The sequence below is a fragment of the Mercenaria mercenaria genome, chromosome 16 (assembly GCF_021730395.1).
Source record: "Mercenaria mercenaria strain notata chromosome 16, MADL_Memer_1, whole genome shotgun sequence".
In the NCBI taxonomy this organism is placed as follows: Eukaryota; Metazoa; Mollusca; class Bivalvia; order Venerida; family Veneridae; genus Mercenaria; species Mercenaria mercenaria.
The window spans coordinates 65124235-65147944 of NC_069376.1; the positions used below are offsets into that span (position 1 = coordinate 65124235).

The 23710-nt window shown below is 34.9% G+C and overlaps 1 protein-coding gene across 1 annotated transcript; it reads left to right on the plus strand.

Annotated features, from left to right (window-relative positions):
* The first annotated feature begins 1529 nt into the window (after window positions 1–1529).
* On the plus strand, window positions 1530–23710 carry LOC123540404 (uncharacterized). The gene is made up of 6 exons (XM_045325397.2): window positions 1530–1599; window positions 10552–11742; window positions 12129–12296; window positions 13444–13611; window positions 18293–18413; window positions 20593–23710. The coding sequence occupies exons 2-6, from the start codon at window positions 10569–10571 to the stop codon at window positions 22277–22279; spliced, it is 3318 nt and encodes a 1105-aa protein (XP_045181332.2). The 5' UTR covers window positions 1530–1599; window positions 10552–10568; the 3' UTR covers window positions 22280–23710.

Genomic DNA, 23710 nt, shown 5'->3' on the forward strand with positions numbered 1-23710 from the left:
ACACAGCTGAAAATGTTATTCCGGATCTCAGATATATACACTTAAGAGTCCTATGCTCGATGCTGAAAGTCTAACCTATGCTCCACACCAAAACAATCCTGAGATTGTGTTGATCGGAGTAAAATTCTGACACAAGCCCACGTCAATGTAAGTAATTGCGGAGATCAAAGTAAAATTCAAACCAAGGCATCGTGCCAAAGCAATGAACGTGGATTAGTCGCGCCAATAACCACTTGCGGCATCCATGTTTATACTCAGTGAAATTAGCAAACACAATTGTAGTGAAAGTGGGTTCGCCTACGGATCACAAGATCCGGGTTCGATCCCCGGTCGGGACCTGGAAACATTTTCTGTCCCTGGTTTACTTAAATGGTGTCAGAAGTGTTTGAAGGACTCATATGCGTTGGGCATGGAGGGTGATTCTGGAGAGTTAGTTTGCTCTGAAAAGTAATGGGGTAGAAGTGTAGTGAAAGTAGGTTTATAGGCTACTTTCAACAGACTTGCTGATGGCCTAACCCTTTAGCAACGTATTTAAAAGAAATTGTCCCCATCGTCTCTCAATTATTCAGAAAGTCACTGCAGAGCTATAGCCCACAATTCCAGATATTTGGAAAATGGCAAATGTAGCTCCTGTTTTTAGAAAAGGCTCCAGGTCAGATCCAGCCAATTGCCGCACAATCTCTCTTACCTGTATCTTGTGTAAAACCCTGGAACACATTATCTCATCCAGTATAGCATAACATTTTACTCAATCAAATAATTATGTTCTATATGATTTGCAGCATGGTTTCCGTCCGAGAAAAGGGGTCATGTAAAACCCAGCTTCTACTTCTACTTATACGGGGTTACTCCCAACAAACATTTACTGATTATAACTGGGAGGTCGGGGACAATCTGTTAAAATAACCTATGTTACAGGATGAAAACACAAAATGTAAGACTACTACATACAATGTTAAAAATAAAAACGACATGATTGATTAGTACATGAAATTATTTAGACTGACAGTGTGGCTTGCTAGGCTTTCACTGGCCTTGATGTTGTAAGGCAAGTTGTTCCAGTAACGAATAGTCCTAGGAAAAAAAGAATTCATATGGTATTGTGTTCGTGAAAAAGGAATAAGGTAGCCTAGTTGTGATTTCTTGCCTGAGTAAGATGGTTATGGTCTACAAATACGAGATTATTACCGATTTTATAAAACATGATTAACGAAGCCTGTTTTCTTCTTTGTTCTAGTGTTTGCCATTTGAAAGTTTCAAGCATAGATGTGATAGTAATCATTTAAAACATATCTAGCTGCAGCCCTTTGCACCCGTTCAATTTCATATGTTAAGGTTCTTATGTTAGTAGATGATATCCTGCAGTCTGTGAACCAGAGGAGCTAAGTCGACCTCATATTACTTGACTTCTCCAAGGCGTTCAATACATGGTCAACCATGAAAAGCTACTCTATAGGTATAAGGTTTTCGTCATACGGTACGAAACGGTAGTCAGAATTTAAACAATTGGTTCAGACCTAATTACCTCCCTTATATGTAAAAGCACCATTTGCACGATGCAATTTGTAAGGGAAGGTTATAGGCTAATTTGTTGACTGTGTAGGTGGATATATCTTTATAATGATTATTTCATTAAGAATCTAGAGATATTGTTAGTATACTACGTCGGATTTCTAAAACAGCCATCTTCTTCTTTATAATCTTCCATCAAGTAATGGAGAACCGGTGTATGCTTGCACCTTATTTTAAATCCAGTTGAATTGAAAATATTACACAGCTCTTGACACTATTGAGTTGTAATAGGAGCGGAAAAATGTGGAGCCCGATACAGGACTCGAACCTGCGACCTTCTGCTTGCTAGTCAGTAGTCCAAATAACTGTACTCGAGAATTGAATATTGTTATATTTTTTTGACTTGTCGATATCCGCCTCCGAGTACAAACAAGAAAAGGTTAAAAATGTGTTGGCACTGTCCTCTTCTTTGCGTATATAACACCCAGTGGAATCCATTGGGCGGGAGTTATGTTATAATTATGCAACGGATAAAAAAAAGAAATACATACATAGAAAGCCTGTAATTTTTCCTTTTCAATGATGTATATATTACCGAGATTTCTTGAGAAAAATTCAAACTATGGCAGTTAAAAAATGCCAAAGTTTTACCACGAGTGTACAACATATTGGAAAATGGCCGATCACTGGTAAACACATTACTACACGAAGCGTTTTCATTGGTCACGCCTCCGACCGCCATTACATGAAGACGATTGAAATGTTAGAGGTTTAAATTTTTTACAACAGAAAGTCAACTTCAGCTTCAACTATCTACTGCCGAACAATCGTCTAGCGATTATGACTGGCAGGCGCTGTCAGGAAACAGTGTTTTAGTAAAAATGTTGTGTGCAAAATTAAAAAGATAAAAGACCCAAAGTATACAGTTTAAAATCAGCGGATTATAGTATTTAGAGAGACTGCGAGTCCAGCCTGCTGACAAATGTCTGCAAATTGGGACTGGACTGGATATATATTGGTTAACTGTTCCATAGTCTGATAGTCCTGGGGAAAAAGGAATTTGCATGGTACGACGTTTTGGACTGTGGAATTAAGTAATTTAAATTTCGTGTCTGTGTGAGATGATGATGGTCCACAGCCACTAATTCATTTCTTATCTTACAGAAAATAACCAGGGAGGAATGATTTCTTCTTTGTTCTAGGGTCTTCCAATTAAGTTCAGATAACATGAAGTCTTGATAAATATGTCCTGTTCTTATGTTTTTTATTTACTTTTTATGATTTAAAACAACAGGTAAGCTGTTAGGGCTAAAGAAAAGTCGTGACTACTGATAAATCTTGATTTCAATTGACCACAGTTTCCACCACAGTTTGCAGTTTGATTGTTTCTGGTTGAGACCTCTAGGTAGACAACGTAAAATATCAAAATGTAAAATCGGTCTACCCCAGGTCTCATTATTTAGACTAGCTAGTCAGATGCTCTACCAACTGAGCTAATCGAACAATCAATACCATAGACTAATTATATCCTCGAGTATCCATCATTCGTTACCGTAAGCATTTGCACATGCATAAAAAATAATTATCGAACTTCAAGGTAAACTAAGCACTTACCAGTAGTTAATAGCCTTTAATCCATAGACTTAGCAAGTTTTAACTGCAAACCATCGAAAATAAATTGTCCCCATGCCGTTTAAAAAAACAACACACTGCAAAAAATATCCGTCACATTTTGGTCCCAAGGTCGTTACCCCACTACTTCCTGCGACGTCACAACACGAGAGATGGAAATTTTCGGTCACATGGCCTTCATTCATATTGTAAACAAAAGCAGACGAACAGTCATATTTATTTTGAGGATAAAACTTCTATAAAAATTGGATTTAAATAGAAAAAGATGTTGGCAGACACACACATGCCATATCTCCTGCCGGGAGACTTTTTCTCCCGTATTTTCAGTATATCTCCCGGTCTCCCGCCGGGACATGAAAACCTCCTGTAAAAAAATAAATTCAGAAAAAAAGTCCTCTGTCGAAAAATCGTATCTCGGACCACATGTAGACCTTTAGAAAATACTTGAAATTCAATATGGAGTAGCCCGCAAATACTCTTCAAACATAATTCGCATAGTTGTCTATAATCCCTAGCTTGTTTATCGAGAGATACACGCCTGAGGCATTAATTATCTTACCACCTACTGTCACCATCTGCAAACAATTAACCATTTAATCTTACCCATAGGCAATTGTAAACATGGGCATGCTGATTCAATAACATCAAAGCCACAGATCCGTAGTTTTTCAAAACAATATGTAAACCAGTCCTAAAATTACGTCATTTTACCGCCACCTGCCAAAGTGTACTTTCGTTTTCGCTGACCTCAATATTTATCGGGAAACACTCTTTTTTCCATATTTATCGAGCCATCAGAGGATGAGACAGGTTAGTACTAACACCGAGTTTATGTTTCTCAATTTAAATACTTGCACAACATGCAAAAAATCAACAACGACTTAACAAAATTGGCGAGTTAATGTCAGACTACACAGAATTTCGGACAAACATGAATTCGGATAAGTGAATTTTATGAAATAAATTGCAATTCATACTGCCCGAATAATTGACTGCCATTCCTTTGTGATATTGTCATGTTGCAATAATTAACGGGAGAAGAATTCCCAGGTTAAATACATGTAGTTTTAATCTAAATATGGACAATCCAGCAAAAGAACGACTTTCATTTTTAGCTCGACTATTCAAAGAATAGTAGAGCTATTGGACTCACCCATGCGTCGGCATCTGCGTCCGCGTCGGCGTCCCGATTTGGTTAAGGTTTTGTATGTAAGCTGGTATCTCAGTAACCACTTGTGGGAATGGATTGAAACTTCACACACTTATTCGCTGTGATAAACTGACCTACAATGCACAGGTTTCATAACTCTGTTTTGCTTTTTTACAAAATTATGCCCCTTTTTCGACTTAGAAATTCTTGGTTTAGGTTTTGTATGTAAGCTGGTATCTCAGTAACCACTTGTGGGAATGGATTGAAACTTCACACACTTGTTCACTGTGATAAACTGACCTATATTGCACAGGTTCCATAACTCTGTTTTGCTTTTTGACAAAATTATGCCCCCTTTTCTACTTAGAAATTCTTGGTTAAGGTTTTGTATGTAAGCTGGTATCTCAGTACCCACTAACGGGAATGGATTGAAACTTCACACACTTGTTCACTGTGATAAACTGACCTACATTGCACAGGTTCCATAACTCTATTTTGCTTTTTTACAAAATTATGCCCCTTTTTCGACTTAGAAATTCTTGGTTAAGGTTTTGTATGTAAGCTGGTATCTCAGTACCCACTAATGGGAATGGATTGAAACTTCACACACTTCTTTACTGTCATGATCTGACATGCACTGTATAGGTACCATAACTCTACTTTGATTTTTTTCAAAATTATGCCCCTTTTTCGACTTAGCAGTTTTTGGTTAAGTTTTTGTATATATGCTGGTATTTCAGTATCCACTTATGGGAATGGATTGAAACTTCACACACTTGTTCACTTTATGAGCTGATAACCACTATGAAGGTTCCATAACCCTTTCTCCCATTTTTACAAAATTATGCCCCTTTTTCCACTTCTGTATTCATTCAATTGACAAGGCTGTTGAATAGTCGAGCGTTGCTGTCCTCCGACAGCTCTTGTTGTTTTAACAACTTCATTTACGAAAAGAAATGACTGCCCTTAAAAGACTGTTTTGACATGATATCTCCGCAATCTTTTGAGTATTGTATGCTTAAACATGTCAAAAAGATCACTCTCTCCAGATGCAGAAGCATCAACACATAAAGCAAAAACAAAGTTCCTGGTTCAGTCTTTCATGGAATTCTGAATTTCCTTGGATTAAGTTAAGTGCTATAAGTAATAATCATGCATTCTGTACACAACTGTTGGCTCCACTCATCAATTAACTTGATGATTTTTTCATGAAAACAGCTATTTAGCGCGTAAAAAATGAGCGAATAAAGTTCTCCCTTATTTTTACCCAAATCTCCCTTAAAAAAAGCCCTGCTGAGGCAAATCTCCCTTATTGACTGTCTGAAAATATGGCATGTATGCAGACAGGTAAAATAATACCTTTTTACATTTTCTTAGAAGGTAGAGAAAAATTACCTATTATTTGCGCATTATGATGCTGTTATTTAATTTTACATTTACTACTACGGTTGTAAAATATTTTCTCATGAATGGTCACGTGCACCTGTAAAATCTCGCGAGACTACATAAAAAACAATATGGTGTCGAATGAAGGCCAGTGATGAATGATGGACACTTGACGATATACATTATATGGAAGTGTCTAGGGGTACAGATCCGTACCTCTAGAATTTGATTCTAGAGGTATGGATCTAGACAAGCCTGTTAGGGGTTTTCAGGGGGTACAGACCTCCTTTTTCTAGAGCTTTAGGGTTATTTACATCCTTAATTTTGTTAGAAAGAAAATAAAAAAAAAGACTTAACCAGTGTTCAATTAAAACATGGATCTGAATTGTTAAAACACACCAGCATTCAACCGATTGTTTACCTGTGTCTAGGGGTACGGATCCATACCTCTAGACACGCCTGTTAGGGGTTTTCTTGGAGTACGGACCTCCTTTTTCTAGAGCTTTAGGGTTATTTACATCCTAAATTTTGTTGAAAAATAAATAAAAAATAAGACTTAACCAGTGTTCAATTAAAACTTGGATCTAAATTGTTAAAATACACCAGCATTCAACCGATTGTTTACCTTTTCTTTGAAAACCTAAATGACCGAGGAACTCCAAATGAATACACGGTTCCGTGCCAATTAGGTTATTGTAAAATACGCAGAATACGTTTGGACGTGATGGAGACAGTGACAGTCAAAAGTTATAACGCTGTCCCGACACATCCTAGTATATGGACTGGTAAACCAGTAGCTGGACAAGTATTTTGACAATGGTTTACTGTTATTTTGATAGTGAAATAAATAATATTAAACTATTTTTACACATCTCCAATAATGCATGTGTGTATGAAAGATAACCTGACTTTCAATAGCAGTTACGAAAGCAAAGAGAGGCTAACTCGCAAAAACACAAATTTCATCTTACACAAATTCTTGATAATTCAAATAGATAATAATTATAGAATAAAATTAGTGCAAAAATAGACAGCCCTGCATTTTATGTAAATATTAGCGTGTAATTTAAAGGAACACATGCTCTCAGCACAAAATCAATATGCAGTATAATTATTTCTTCCCCACTTGATACTCTGACAAGTTAAAACTTAGTCTACTGTGCATGTGCAATTGCTTTTTCATGCCCTGTTGAGGTGAAGTATCATTCATCATAACACCTAAGATTATACAGCCTTGTGAAACGGTGGTTAGTCTTAGACATAAAGAACAAACATCTAAATGATCCAGATTAACAATTGCTTGAATAATGCCTAAATTGTTTAAAGCTTTTTTTTTTACATGTGTCCGGAAACTGGTCCTGTCTGGGTACTGTATTATTTTTCACGTGACTTGTCATCATAAGAAAATCAGAGCTATCCGTTACTGACTAAATCAGTGTGTATATCAAAAACGTCAGTGAATGAAAGTATTTGATAGAAATTTAAAATGTTGATGGTTTTGAAAAGAGTACAGATTATTATTCTGAGTTAGAGTAAAAAAATCTTATGTAGTGTAAATATTTAGATGCATTTTAATAATTTTAAAATAACTGAAAAATGACCAAAGCTATCCTGTACACACTTAATCAGTGCATATATATGTAAATAATACCAAGGAGAGAAGGAACTCATAATTTTTTATTAAAAGCTGAATGTTTTGAAAATAATACATTTTCCTTCAGGAAAAATTATTAAATTTATTTTCTTTGAACTGGAATGCAGGAAAAGTTTGTAAGCTATCTGCTATTCCCTAAAGCACTGTATATTTTTATATGCCTGTATTTTAAAAAAGGGGATACAATTTAATGGAATTATATGTTGCCCACCCATCTGTCAGGATTTTCTGATTAGTCAAAAAGTATAATAGCTACAGATTTTAAACTATACAGGATGAAGATGATCTGTATTGTTTTTGGGGTCAGTAGGTCACAGTGACCTGGGTACTGAAAGTGGTTTCTAGATTCTAATTCGTAAAGTAAAGGCTTTAAAACATTACACAATGGCAAAGTACAACTACAGTTAGATCCCTGTCAAATTTGTGATCTGACAGTGGCAAACAGGTTAAGGTCACAGGGATAAGACCCCATCCCATCTTTTATTTACTTTCAGCTCAGTTTCTTGATATTGTATATTAGTATTCTTCATCCAGATCCTGTACCTTCCCGACCTGTTCCCCACATGCTTCACTCTCTGCCCATCATGTATTATTTTTAGCTCGACTATTCAAAGAATAGTCTAGCTATTCTACTCACCCTGGCGTCGGCGTCGGCGTCGGCGTCACACCTTGGTTAAGTTTTTGCATGCAAGTACATACAGCCATCAGTGAAAGGCATATAGCTTTGAAACTTATTTCTTCTTTTTCTAGGTCAATTACCAACCTCTCTGGGTCAAGTCCCATAACTCTGACATGTATTTTGAGCAAATTATGCCCCCTTTTGGACTTAGAAAATTTTGGTTAAAGTTTTACATGCAAGTTACTATCTCCAAAACTAATGCAGATATTGATTTGAAACTTCACATGTGTCTTCGGGGTTATAAAACTAGTTGATAGCAGCAAGTCCCATAACTCTGACTTTCATTTTGGCCAAATTATGCCCCCTTTTGGACTTAGAAAATTCTGGTTAAAGTTTTGCGTGCAAGTACATACAACTATTTCTAAAAGGCATATAGATTTAAAACTTATTTTTTCTTTTTCTAGATCAATTACCAACCTCACTGGGTCAAGTCCCATAACTCTGACATGTTATTTGAGCAAATTATGCCCCCTTTTAGACTTAGAAAATTTTGGTTAAAGTTTTACATGCAAGTTACTATCTCCAAAACTAATGCAGATATTGATTTGAAACTTCACATGTGTCTTCGGGGTTATAAAACTAGTTGATAGCAGCAAGTCCCATAACTCTGACTTTCATTTTGGCCAAATTATGCCCCCTTTTGGACTTAGAAAATTCTGGTTAAAGTTTTGCGTGCAAGTACATACAACTATTTCTAAAAGGCATATAGATTTAAAACTTATTTTTTCTTTTTCTAGATCAATTACCAACCTCACTGGGTCAAGTCCCATAACTCTGACATGTTTTTTGAGCAAATTATGCCCCCTTTTAGACTTAGAAAATTTTGGTTAAAGTTTTACATGCAAGTTATTATCTCCAAAAATAATGCAGATATTGATTTGAAACTTCACATGTGTCTTCGGGGTTATAAAACTAGTTGATAGGATCAAGTCCCATAACTCTGACTTTCATTTTGGCCAAATTATGCCCCTTTTGGACTTAGAAAATTCTGGTTGAAGTTTTGCGTGCAAGTACATACAGCTATTACTAAAAGGCATATAGATTTGAAACTTATTTTTTCTTTTTCTAGATCAATTACTAACCTCACTGGATCAAGTCCCAAAACTCTGGCATGTATTTTGGGCAAATTATGCCCCCTTTTGGACTTTGAAAATTCTGGTTAAAGTTTTACATGCAAGTTACTATCTCCAAAACTAATGCAGATATTGAATTGAAACTTCTCATGTGCCTTCGGGGTTATAAAACTAGTTGATAGCAGCAAGTCTCATAACTGATATGCATTTTGGTCAAATTATTCCCCCTTTTGAACTTAAAACTCTTTTGATATTTAACTTTTTTGGGTAATATTTTCCTGCTTCTGGGTCAATATTTCGAATAGTCGAGCTTGGCTGTCTTACGGACAGCTCTTGTTATTTTCAGATCTGTTTCTTGAAATTTATCTTTAGCATTCCACATCAACACCTCCCAATTCCCCACATACACATAGAATTTCTTCATAAAGATGAGCCGCTCATGAGCGCACTCTTGTTAGACTGCTAACTTTCTTTGTGTTGTATCGTAGTATCCCTGATCAAACCTCCCTTAACTTATCTCTGTTCTCCACCCCAACCATGTATTTTTTCTTAATTTAATTATCAGTTCAGTTTCTTTATACTGTGTCTTAGTAAACCTCATACATCTACATCCTGCACCACCACACTTTGCTGCTGTAATTCTTTATTATTTTCAGTTCAGTTTCTTATTGTATTGTAGTATCTCTCATGTTTAGTATGTCCACTTCCCTGAAAAAATCCTCAATCCTCTTGGACCCTGTATTTTTTTTTACTTTTTAGTCAGTTATTTGGTTATGATACTTGCTTTAAAATGTCCACGTCCCCCGACCCCACATTTCTTTACTCGCAGTTTCTTGTGTTTCTCAGTATTTTTCAGAGGCCCTGGCCCTCCTTCCTTTCCACCATGCAAAAATAATTGTTATTTTTTATGACAAATTGTTTACTGCCCTAAGCTCATTCTGCTTACAATTGAACTGGTATAATATGCCCCATTAGGCAGACCTCTTCTTGTTGACTTGTTATGTGTTTTACTTTTAATGAATGTATTACAAACATTAAAATGTTACACATTTCTTAGCTTAAGTCATTTTGCTAAAATGAGGTAACATTTATTCATTCATCCTTCCATTTTAATGAACCAGTTTGAGGAGACACATGCTTTTACCAGAATCAGATTGTAATGTCCACGAAAGAGCACTCTTCTGTGATTTATGGATCTTTGTCATTTATTTGTAAGAATGGCATGTGATCTTGACACGGGCAGAACACTACATCCTTTAATTAACTGTATTTCTTGAGATACTGTTCTAAAATTTAGTAAGTTATGATTCCTTAACAACAGGTTTGAAATCATTAGAACCCAGTAAAATGCTTTTGGGTTTGAACTCTCTTTTTGCTACAACAAAAAAAAGATTATGGCTTTTTATGACTGTTATAATACAAACAAGACTGACCTAATTACTTACATTCCATTGTATATTTGTAGGGCTAGGAATACAAAAAATGGATGATTTGAGAAAACGGTCAACAACCAGAATTAGGAAGCCCTCTGCGAAGTTAAAAGCTAGTCTGTCTGTCAGTTTCCGACCTTTTGTTTCACAACAGAAAAAGAATCAGGTAGACTCTGATCAGAATGCTTCCAATGAGACTTCAGCTCAGAATGCTACAGAAAAGCGAAAAGGGAGGACAAGGTCAAATAGGCAAGCTGATGCCAGAATAAAATCAAACTTTTATTGTTTAAAAACGAGTAAGGAGACTGTCAAGAAAACGAGAACAGAATCATCATCAATTGTATTGAAATCATCTAAATCAGATGATCATATTAACGAGGCGGATGTAAAAAAATCAGACAAAGTTGAGTCTAAGTCAGGGCGAAATGTTGGCTCAAGCCATGAAACTAAGTCTGGCATGGAAGTTAACTCAGAACAAGAAACTGTGGCTGGCAGTAGCACAGAAGATGTGCTGAAATCGGAGAAGAATCACACTGTTCAAGAAATTATGGTAGACAATATGACCACAGACGCTTTGAAACCAGTGAAGAAACGCACTGTCCAGGTTTGTGTTAGGTTAAAAGATATGATACTGATACCAGAGGAAAAGAAAGTAAATAAAAAAGTATTTGAACAATCAACACTAGGTCCTAAAAACATTAAGAATGAGTTAAAAAGTGATGATGACAAAAGGAAAAGGAGGAAACTTGATGATTGGGATAATTCAGCTAAACAAAGTTTAGATCATGAAAAGTGTGATGATTTAAGTTGTGATGGAAAGGACTTTTTGAAAGAAGGCTATGATTTTGGCAGTGTACAAACAAGTTCAGTTTTCAAGGAAGATGGGAGTTTTGCTGAAACGTATGATTCAAAGACAAACTGTAAAGAGATTGGTTATCTATCTGAAACAAGTTTCGAAAATAACAGAACTATTAAAATTGAGGAATGTAAGGGCATAATTGAAGAGATTGATACAGGTAAAAACGAAGGGGATAAATGTAGAGGTGGAATAATAACTAAGGATGTAAATTTACAGGCAGAGATTGACTTTGACGACTTGGATGCTTCAGATGAAGAGGTATCTGATGTTGATGAGGCTAGTACAGAAAAGTCACATCAGTGTCCAGTATGTTCGAAAGTTTTTGGCAGCAAATGTAACCTGAGAAAACATCAGGCACTTCATACAGGTTTGTAGTTGACTGTCAGTCTACTAAATATGCAGGTCATGTTGAAACGTCCATCTTACTTAATTTTAAATTGGCAATAATTTAATTGAATTCATATACATGTATTTGAACATATTTTTTTTTCAGAAAGATGGAAGTTTTTTGATTTCATGAAGAGTAGACACATTCCATATTTCATATTTACTCAATAAAAGACCTTTCTGCAAAAGTGTATTTTTTTAATGAGGGCTCTTACAAATTGTTGTTTGATCCAGTATACATTCATGTCATATCAGGTCCTTCCATTCATAATTTGTTAAATATGCATATACAATCAATATTTGCTGGCTTGGTACATTTCTGTGAAATGAAATATTTCATCCATGGAAGTTATCTTATGTTTCCAGATGACAAGCCTTTTCAGTGTGAGATCTGTGGAATGTCATTTGCTTTGAAAAGTTACCTTAGAGTTCATAGTGTTGTGCATTCTGGGTATCGTAAACATAAATGTGACATCTGTAATAAAGCTTTCCTGCGGCGGTGCAACCTCAACGCTCATAAGCGTTCGCATACAGGTGATATATTTTTTCTAAGCAGTTAGCTCATTCAAAGAAAACTACAGTAACTGTAACAACACTGTAATACTGTAGAAAAATGAGGTAATCATCAGCAAGAAAAGCTATAGATGTGATTATCTATCACTGGTTGTAGATGCAGATGGAAATATCACTACCAAAACCGTAACCCAAAACCCTCATATTCACATCTACATTGACAATTTCTGATGGATTCTTTTTCTTGCACATTATATTTTACAAATAACAGAATAAATAAAGCAGAATAAACAGTCAGGGGTGTAACTGTTTCAAGTTATCGCAGTTTATAACCCATTTGAGTTATTGCTTAAACTTTCATAACTTGTTTCAGTTATCATGAAATATTATAAAGCCCTCCTGTGCCAATGCCTCATTTTGAATGAGACTAATGCAATTATTTCCAGAATCCTTGACCTTTTATCTTTCCAGCTATGCAGTAAAAATTTTTATGCAAGGCTGATAAAGTTTTACACAAAAGTTTTATAGCTATAAAACTCTTAATATCCCATTAATATCCCATTATGCTTATCAGGTCATGCTCAGACTTAAAGAGAATTTGATTAACCACAGTTCCCTACTAATTTCACATTAAAGGTCACTTTGTGAAAACAGCAAAAAGACTTTTTTTGAATAACTTACCTGAGTTAACTATATTTTATAACTGATACAGGTTATAAAATGCTTGAAAAAGTAACTGAAATAGGTTACATAACTTAAAACAGTTACACCCCTGACTGATAAAATACTTTATTTTTTAAGCAATCTTTTTTGACAAAACCCATAATTATTGTTTCTAATCAGAAATGACATCATGTTTCAAAGACAAACAATGACAGGAGTTCTAGTTTAGTTCTCTCAATTGTAGTGCAACATTGTATTTTTTTTTTCTGTGAAATAACTTTATTTAATTGAGAAATCTATAATTATTATAAGGAACAAAGGCCAACTATCAAAGTACTTGATTTTATCAAATTTTACATAAGCAGTATAATTATAATAAATGCATAAACTGTAAATTTTCATAAACAGCAGCGTCTTCTGACATGGAGGCATCAGGTAGGTTTTGCCGGTATGGTTTAGATTACTAGAAACATGGTTCCCTTGTGCAAAACAATTTCTTTTTCAGATGTTAAAGCTTATTCCTGTGATACTTGTGGAAAGAAGTTCAAGTCAAAACTTGGAAGGGATGCACACTTGAAAGAACATGATCCTAAGTCTGGCTACCAGTGTCACAAGTGTGGCAAGTCATATAGTCAGAAGGCCTACCTCAGTAAACACATCAGCATTCATGCAGGTACCTATCTGTCTGTATTGATTGAAGAAACTAAAGGCAGTGGTTTTCAGATAAGCAAGTTTGATCCACACCTATAAGGACTGAATCTCCTTTAGTAGTAACTGAACTGTTCTAGGGATTCAAGTGTTGTAAATTTCAAAACCCTTTTCTTCACTAATGTGTTACATGCATAGTAAGTTGAAATATCTTTTTTATCCCCCCGCCAAAGGCGAAGGGGATATTAGAAATGCTCTCCGTCCGTCTGTGCGTGCGTGCGTCCGCAACGATCTTTGTCCGGAGCATAACTCCAAAAGTACTGGAGGGATTTTCTTCAAACTTCATACACTGATAGAACACATTGGGAGGAAGTGCAGTGTGCAAGAACAATAACTCCACCTTGCCTATTTTTTGAGTTATTCCCCTTTATCATATTTTCTTAAACAATTTTGTCCGGAGCATAACTCCAAAAGTACTGGAGGGATTTTCTTCAGACTTCATACACTGATAGAACACATTGGGAGGAAGTGCAGTGTGCAAGAACAATAACTCTACCTTGCCTATTTTTTGAGTTATTCCCCTTTATCATATTTTCTTAAAAAATTTTGTCCGGAGCATAACTCTAAAAGTACTGGAGGGATTTTTTTCAAACTTCGTACACTGATAGAACACATTGGGAGGAAGTGCAGTGTGCAAGAACAATAACTCTACCCTGCCTATTTTTTGAGTTATTCCCCTTTATCATATTTTCTTTAAAAATTTGTCCAAAGCATAACTCCAAAAGTACTGGAGGGATTTTCTTCAAACTTCATACACTGATAGAACACATTAGGAGGAAGTGCAGTGTGCAAGAACAATAACTCTACCTTGCCTACTTTTTGAGTTATTCCCCTTTATCATATTTTCTTTAAAAAAAATGTCTGCAGCATATCTTTTTCCTGCATGTAGGGATTTTGATATATCTTGGCACAAATGTTCACCACCACAAGATGGAGTGTCGTGCACAAGATCCAGGTCCCTAGGTCTAAGGTCAGGGTCACACTTAGAGGTCAAAGGATACAAGAATGAAAACCTTGTCCGGAGCACTTCTTCATGCATAGAGGGATTTTGATATAACTTGGCACAAATGTTCACCACCGCAAGACAGAGTGTCGTGCGCAAGATCCAGGTCCCTAGGTCTAAGGTCAAGGTCACACTTAGAGGCCAAAGGTCAGATACAAGAATGACTTTGTCCGAAGCATTTCTTCTTCATGCATGGAGGGATTTTGATGTAACTTGGCACAATTATACACCATCATGAGACGAAGTGTCATGCGCAGTTCCCTTCTTTAGAATTACTTACCTTTGTTCTTACTTTAAATAGCTTTTATTGTAACTTTTTCATTACTAGTCGTAGGGAAAAATCGAGACCACTTTTCAGTAGTACAACATGCATGCTACATCCAATTTTGAGGTGTATTTTGACCAATCTCTACCTAGTAAAGATTTTTGTGTGGACTTAAAATTTTTCTTTTTTTAAAGATTAACTTCCATTAGTTGTTACTATAAATAACTTACGTTGTAACATTTTTATAATTGACCACAGGGAAAAAACAAGACCACTTTTCTGTGGTACAACCTGGATGTTACTTTCCAATTTTAGGTGTATTTTAAGACATCTCTACCTGGTAAGGAGTTTTTTTGTGGACTTAGAAAAACAAAAGACTTACAATGATTACTAAACAACCACAAAATTAAAATTCCATTTGCAAATACAGCTGCTAGAGTAAAGAAATTTGCTGTGACGGGCATATATTGTGACATTCTGGCTCTCTTTTTCCCTGTTAGCTTTCCATTCCTTCTTTTTACAGTAGCCATATAGAAAAACATCATAGAGCTATACTGTTCATGAAAATTAATAAAATTTAGCAGTAAACCACTTCACCACTGAATAATTCTTTCCTCCACATCTTTAAAACCCGTGATGTGGACCACAACTAAACGGTTTTTCAAAGCTTCTCCCAAAAAGAAAATACTTTCAGACACAAACTTACCAGGAACTTTAGCCTTCAATTATAATATGCCCGGCGGGGGGATTTGCCATGTCTAACATGGCTCTTGTTGTAAAATGTTGGATCACACAGTCCACCTATATTAATTCAGTAGTGCCTTTCACTTTGTGTACAGTGAGGTGAAGGAGGCATTGCTGTATCCAAGTTACAGGAAGAAAATGTTAAAAATGAAAGGACCTACATACAGTTACATACGAAATCTGCCTGAGTTATGGATGTCTGTTAAATCTCTCACATTCATCAGAAATATATACTTTAAAGATGGATGACTTAGGAATGCAAGTCAGTAGGACAAACTTGTGGGAACATTCTGTTCATTTTTAGCTCACCTGAGCACAAAGTGCTCAAGTTGCTATAATTGTGATCACTCTGTGTCTGTCATACATCATCAACAGTTTGACTGTTAACACTCTAGATGTCACATTTTTGCCCAATCTTAATAAAACTTGGTCAGAATATTATCCTCAGTAAAACCTTGAATGAGTTCCATGCTCGGTCATCTGTGGTCAAAAACTAGGTCACTGAGTCAATTATTAGGTAAAACGCTTGAGGCCATATTTTGTACCCCATCTTTATGAAAATTTGTCAATTTTTTTTTGTCTCTGTGAAATCTAGGATAAGTTTAAAACTGGGTTACTTGAGGTTAAAAAGTAGGTCACTAGATTTTTGCCTCTACAAAATCTAGGTCAAGTTCTAAACTGGATAACATGAGTTCAAAAGCTAGGTCACCAGGTCAAATCATAGAGAAATCTTGTTAACACTCTAGAGGCCACATTTTCTGTTTGATCTTCTTACAATTTTGTCTCTATGAAGTCTAGATAAAGAATAAACTGGATATCATGAGGTAAGAAACTAGGTCAGTAGGTCAAACTATGGAAATACCTTGTTAACTCTCTGGAGGCTGTATCTTCTACCTGATCATTATAAATCTTTATCAGAATCTTTTCCTCCATAAAATATACTATTAGGTTACCCAAGCTTTAGTTAGGTCACTAGGTTCAATCTTTGAAAAAATATTGTTCACACTGTTTAGGCAACATTTACTTCTTGATCTTCGTAAGACTATTCCTGAATGTTTGTCTTTTTGAAATCTAAATCGGGTTTAAAACTGGGTTTCCTGGGGTCTTAGACTAGGTTACAATGTCACATCTTAGAAAGCCTTGGTAACACTCTATAGAGTTCACATTTTCTGTTCAATTTTCTTCCATAAAAATCTAGGTCAAGTTCGATACTGTATTATCTAGGTCAGAAACTAGGTCAAATCACAGATGATTGTGAACACTTTAGAGGCCACTTTTTCAACTTGATCATCAAAAATCTTTGTCAGAATGTTTCTCTGTATGAAATCTAGGTTATTAGGTTAAATCATGGAAAAACTTGGTTAATGATATACCAGATTTAGTTCCTAATTAATACATGTTACCTGCCTGCTTAGCTTAATAGGGGAAGCCCAGATCTACGTATCGCGGAATCACGAGTTTGATCCTCGGGGGAGGCATATTTTCTCCGTGAGGGTTTGATAAAAGACATGAATGTCTGAAATCATTCGGCTCCACCTCTGATTCATATTGTGAAGTTGGCAGTTTCTTGCAGAGAACAGGTTAGTACTGGTACAGAATCCAGAAACACTGGTTAGGTTAACTGCCTGCTGATATACTGTTGAAAAACAGCACTAAACCCAAAACAAACAAATGTCAGATTTTCACCAGAAATATTTTTTAAATTTGATTTCCTATCTGTGTTGCCCAAACAAGACAACATTATTTTAGCATAAGTACATATTCAACAAATACAATGTATATACCTTAGGAATGATATGGGTATAAGGACTTCATTATTAAATTTGTCAAAGATTTACTTTAACAAGTGTATATTTTTGCAGAAGTTCACTAGAAATGATCTGTTTTAAAATGATCAGTACATCCCTTTGCCTTTCTCCATTCTGCAGCCAAGATAGATCGCGAAGAGAAGAATCCTGAAGCTACATTCTGTGTTAAACCTTGATTTTGTTTCAGATAGCTGAATTGTCCCAAGATGTTTATGTCAAATACAAATGTAAAACTAGAACTAATCTTGAAATCAAAAGAGAAAAAAGTCCGCTATTTAAGTACTTTATTTATTAAAGGGAGATAATGACAAAAAATTCATAAAAGGTAATAAAACATACCAACCTAATAGGGGTCTAACTTTATCAAATGTTTTACACTGCAGGAGTGTAATAAAGCCATTTCATGAAAATGAGAATACACTAAGTGTAATAAAGCTTTGATGTCAATGTCATTTATAGTATATGAGACATTTGTCAAATTGACTTGTTTATTTGGTAAAAGAAAGTAGAATTTTTTATGTTTCGACAGGAAAATCTAACATGTGATAAAAAGAATATTACATTTGTGACTTTTCATATTGAATTTATTAAACATGTTGAATGAAATTGATAAAATGCTCGGCAGAGTCTTGCATTTTATTATTTTATTCAACTTGTTTAATAAATTCAATATGAAAAGACACTTTTATAATATCCTCTATATAAATAATTCAACTTTTTGTTTCATAAATAAATCTCTATCAGACTATGTAAAAACTTATAATTGTCAGAAACTATTGCCCAAAAGTGATTGAACACTTTCAATGTTTGTTATTATATATTACAGGAGTGAAACCATTTAAGTGTACTATTTGTGGGAAATCTTTTCCCTACAATCAAAGTCTGCAGGAACATATGAGAAGACATACTGGAGAGAATCCTGAAACTTGTGATATATGTGGAAAAAGGTATACAATGTCATATATTTTGATTGTTTGAAAGATCTTTTTTTGTTAGTTAACTTGCTCTTAAAGGCCTAGATTTTGGCAGTGGGCCAAGGGATTTCTGTCTTCACCAGCACAGTTGGGGGCTAATGACCATCACAGTATGGTTCCAATAAACAAGGGTCAATGTTTATTGGAGAGTCAGTCTACCTTACAAGTGTATCAATTAGTGAGAAGGGGAAACAATGTAATTTATTTTAAATTGATATATAACTGATAACTTTTAAAGTTATACTATTTTTTTTTTTGGCATTTCTATGTAAAGAAAAATATTTGTTGATCAAACACAATAATAAGATAATCAGAAACTTATTTTCACAATAATGAAATAATGACAAACTTACTTAAAGAAATATGCAAGTTTTTATTTTTTCAAAGTCTGTCTGGAGAATTATGATATTTCAGAAAAATGTGACTTTCACTCATCTAAAGCTGTAAATAACATTTGTCTAAAAATTGAAAACAGTATGTGCATTTCAAAGTTACAAAGCAAAGCATGTAAAAAGTCACTTTTGGCAATATTCTGAAAATGAAAATTCAGTATAGATGGAACACAATAATTTTAAGTTCAAATAATGTTGATTACATGAATACAAGAAACCCAGTTTCCAATTATAAAAACATTGTTTGTCAGCACAAAATACTCATGAAGTTTTCACTATACTTGTGTTTTATTATCATTATTATTTTCAATATTATTACTGTATCTTTAATCATCCTTTATGTGATATAATAATAATAATAATAATAATAATAATAATAATGATAATAATAATAATAATAACAATAACAATAATAATAATAATTATGATTATTTTTATTATTATTATTATTATAACATCAAAGTAATAGTTTTTATCATCTATATAATATCAAAATAATAATTAATATTATTATCATTCCACATTCACTGAAGAAAAATTAATTTCTTTCAACTCCACTGCACACATCTTCATGGTCTAGTTGGGGTCCCTGCTGTGCTAATTGCCCTCTAATCAGTTACTGTTACATAATCGTTGATAAGCAGCAGATAAGATGGGAGTTGTATATTGGATTTGAGGGGGGGGGGGGACACTTATATAGTAGTGAATCTAGGCCTTTAATCTGTCCATGTGTGGACATTTTTCTTTAAACAACTTCTGCTCTTGAACTAACCCAGCTCAGTTAATGTGCTGCATGATGCAAGGCAAGGTTCAACAGAAGACAGTACTTCTGAAATCAATCATTTATCAGCTTTGATAAGGGTAAGTTGTCATTTACTAAATATTTTGGAAAATGTGTTGGCTGTGGTACAGAACCTAGTGACACCTCGCACCCAAGTAGGTAAACAGACCCCTTTGCATAAACTTTTATTGAAAAATAGTGACACACAATTTATTATTAATACTAGACTTTGTAACATCCTTGCATAGGATTTTTATTTCTGAAAACTACCGGTACACAAAATTGCTCTGCTTTGTGGCACAAATTGTTTGAGTCACCTGTCAATAGAGGTAGGTTATAAGGATCGTACATGTCTGCCCATGTAAGACAGGGTTTGCCCTTTCTGAGGGTTAGGAAAAACAGCTGTCACTCAAATATAAAATTATCCCCTTGATCATAACAGATACAGTGAGTAGTTCTTAATAGAATGTAATAAGTGTTATTTATTAGCATCAGAACCTTTTCAAACCAGAGTTTTAGTGGGAGTATGAATCACATTTGAGCCGCACCATGAGAAAACCAAGATAGTGTGTTTGCGGCCAGCATGGATCAAGACCAGCCTGCGCATCCGCGCAGTCTGGTCAGGATCCATGCTGTTCACTAACAGTTTCTCTAATTGCAATAGGCTTTGAAAGCGAACAGCATGGATCCTGACCAGACTGCGCAGATGTGCAGTCTGGTCTGGATCCATGCTGGTTGCAAACGCACTGTGGTGGTTTTCTCGTGGCGCGGCTCAAATGTGATTCATACTCCCATAGCTCTTGTTTTATTTGGGTAATGTCAAATATCACTTTCCAATTTTACAGCATTCAGATAAACTCCTTTTTGCTTTTGGTTTTGATGCAAAACCTAACTTGTTTTCAACATCATAACTATTGTAATCTGTGAACATTTATATATTTATGCTGCGTCCTCATAGTTTCTATAACTTTTGTTTCAGTTTCAACAACAAACGGCAGCTTAGAAAACACATGCAGTATCACAACACAGTCTCTCAATTTGCTTGTGATGAGTGTAACATGTTTTATGACTCACAGCAGTCACTAAACAAACACTTCACTAAAACGCATAACAGAAGACATGAATGTGATTTCTGTATTCAGACTTTTGTTAACAAAAAGCACCTTAAATCTCACCAAGCTCATGAACATAAAGAACATCTAGCAGCAGTTCGTAAAATGCCTGCAGAGAAGCTTGCCAAGGCCAAGAAAGTTGCATGCTCACTATGTCATAGGGTATTTTTCAATCGTTATGTTTTAAGTAAACATTTGATGTCGAAGCATCAGTTGGGGGAACAAGATATGAAGACTTTGCTTAATATAAGAAAGAAAGCAATAAGCAAGAAACAGATGGATCAGCATCGGTCAGGTGATATGGTTGAAGACTTCGACAAGGTGCTTGAAAATGACAAGAGCTTTAGAGTGTATTATAAAGATGATGAGATGGCTGTTTATGTGAAAGGGACAGAAAACTTCGATTCTAGGTTAAAAGCAATGGCTAAGGGTACTCATACCGCATTAGATGACAATGTAAGTGATCAAGAGGTGAGATATATAGTGTTAGAGGATAATGAACTAGTTAATGCTAATGAATATGTTAAGATAGGTTATGCAGAGGATGCAAGTGAAACAATAAATCTGAAAGACAATGTGATTGAGAGAGTTTACACTGAATTAGATGAAAAAGGTACTGCTGCATCAAACATGGCAGAAACTCGAGTACAAAATGTAGATGCAAGTGATCAGAACTATTACATGGTTTTTACTGAGGCAAATGAAACTTCTGAGAAAATTGTAGAAGAAATAGAGTCTGACAGTAAATTTGTTAGTGAAGCTGAAATACAAACTTTAAGTGAAGATGGAGCGGAAAGAATAGTTTTAATTTTGAATGAAGGAGAAGATGGGAAAAGTTTCATGCTAGAAAATGGTGAACATTATGAAATATTAGCTGATGGTGCAGACTTTCTTCATGAAGGGAAACAGGCAGGTGAGTATGAAACTGGTGCAACAGGTCCAATGGAAATGACTGATGGTAGAGTTCAAAAGTCTTTTGAAACAAATGGAGGAAGTATTATTGGATCCAGTGATGATGCTGAAACAGTTATAAATCATACAAGTGTAGAAGTTAATGCCCATAATCTACCATTGTTGGAACAGCTCCAAACACATGAAAGAGTAAGTGAATTAAAAAGTGAAAGAAATAGTTCTGAAGACACAGACAACAGAGAAACAAAGGAAGAATGTCAGAATAAAATTTTACACCAGTTAATTAACAGTACTACTAGTACACAAAATAAGGAAAGTCCACGTATGCAGTATCAACGAATATCTAAATCTAGAAATATAAATATAGTAGAAGGAAAAAATATTTTAATACCAGATTTAGACAACATAAAAACGGAGTGTCCAGTGTCTTCTGATACAAACCAGGACACAGCTTCCAGTGAAAAAGAAGCAACTGACTTAGAAGAACTTCTGCCAAAGAATAGTTCTGCTCAAGAATTTGCTAATTTTGAAAATGCTTTGAAATCAAAATCAGAGGATTTTCAGAATGCTGAGGATTACAATGAGTTTTTAGACAAAATGATTCAGACTTTGCAGAAAGCGAAGCAAACACATCCAAAGTAATACAGTGCAAGAAGTATCGTAGTTTCAGTGATATTTACAGTGGTTTTATTTTTGATATTTATTTAACCTTTAGCCTGCTGATGGCAAGTGATTCTGTCTTTGCGACAGTGCAGACCAAGATCAGCCTGTACATCCATGCAGGCTGATCATGGTCTGCACTGTTCGCTATTCAGTCAGTAAATTTTCAATGAACACCCCTTTGAATTATAAATGATATTGCTTAAAATGAATGATGGACTAGCCCATTATAGAAATTTAGCAGGGAAAGGGTTAAAGAACATTCCAAATGTTATATGCCGACTTTAATTTTGAAATTTTCATGTTTTATGTGTGCACCAGTAGTAGAAAGTAAACAGTGAATCATACCATGTATTCAGCTTAACAAATGGAAGGTGGTCAAAGACATAGTACTGCTTTACAAGTTCTAATGCATTTTCTTGAAGGAAGCAAGTACATAACATTTAAACAATTGAAATTCTATTGAAACTCTTCTCATATAATGTTGATCAACTTTATCATTCGGCAGCTTCTAAAAATGCAGAGCTAGTTTTGTTCTACTGGCAGTGCAATCAGTAAGCTCACACTCTTTAACCCTTATCCTGCTAAATTTCTATAATGAACTTGTCCATCTTTCAAATTGGACAGAACCATTAACAGCTTAAAGGGGTACATACCAAAAAGATACTGACTGAATGGCGAACAGTGCAGATCATGCTCTGTCTGCACGAATATGCAAGCTGATCATAATCTGCACTGGTCGCAATGGCAGAATTAATTGTGTCCAGCATGATAAAAGTTAAGAAAATATAAGAGAAAATTTGGCAAATGAAAAGCTGGAGGTGAAATATATTTCACTAAGAGAGCACCGGATGAAATATATTTCATTAAGAGAGTACCGCATGAAATATTTTTCACTATGAGAGCACTGTATGAAATATCTCACTAAGAGAGCACCAGATGAAATATCTCATTAAGAGAGCACCGGATGAAATATCTTTCACTAAGAGAGCACCGCATGAAAATTTTTTCACTACGAGAGCACTGGATGAAATATTTTAACTAGTGTCATGGGGGAAATTGTCTTAAAGATACTTTATATGTAAAACAGTCAATTTTTCATTTTATTTCACGTTTTTCAGTGGTTTAAACCAAAGTTTGTACATATATATATGTTTGTCAATGAAATTATCATGTTTATTTATTATTTATTTCAAGAGTTCAGTGAAAAACATTAAATTTTAATAAAACAAAATTTTGCAAATAATCATGGTGAAAATTAAAGTGACAAATTGTCCTAAGAATTTATGTACTGCTCCACTATTGATGTATGCAATATATTTTGTGTATTTCTGTTTGCCTAAGAGATGTTATTTATTATTTATAATGTCATGTTGAAAAAGTTTGCAGATAATATAGTTATCATGTCATGAA

Excerpts from the sequence above, each read along its gene's own strand:
- LOC123540404 (XM_045325397.2), top strand. The coding sequence starts at position 10,569 with ATGGATGATTTGAGAAAACGGTCAACAACCAGAATTAGGAAGCCCTCT. Across the intron at positions 13,612-18,292 it reads ACACATCAGCATTCATGCAG|GAGTGAAACCATTTAAGTGT; the intron begins GTACCTATCTGT and ends TATATATTACAG. Across the intron at positions 18,414-20,592 it reads TGTGATATATGTGGAAAAAG|TTTCAACAACAAACGGCAGC; the intron begins GTATACAATGTC and ends CTTTTGTTTCAG.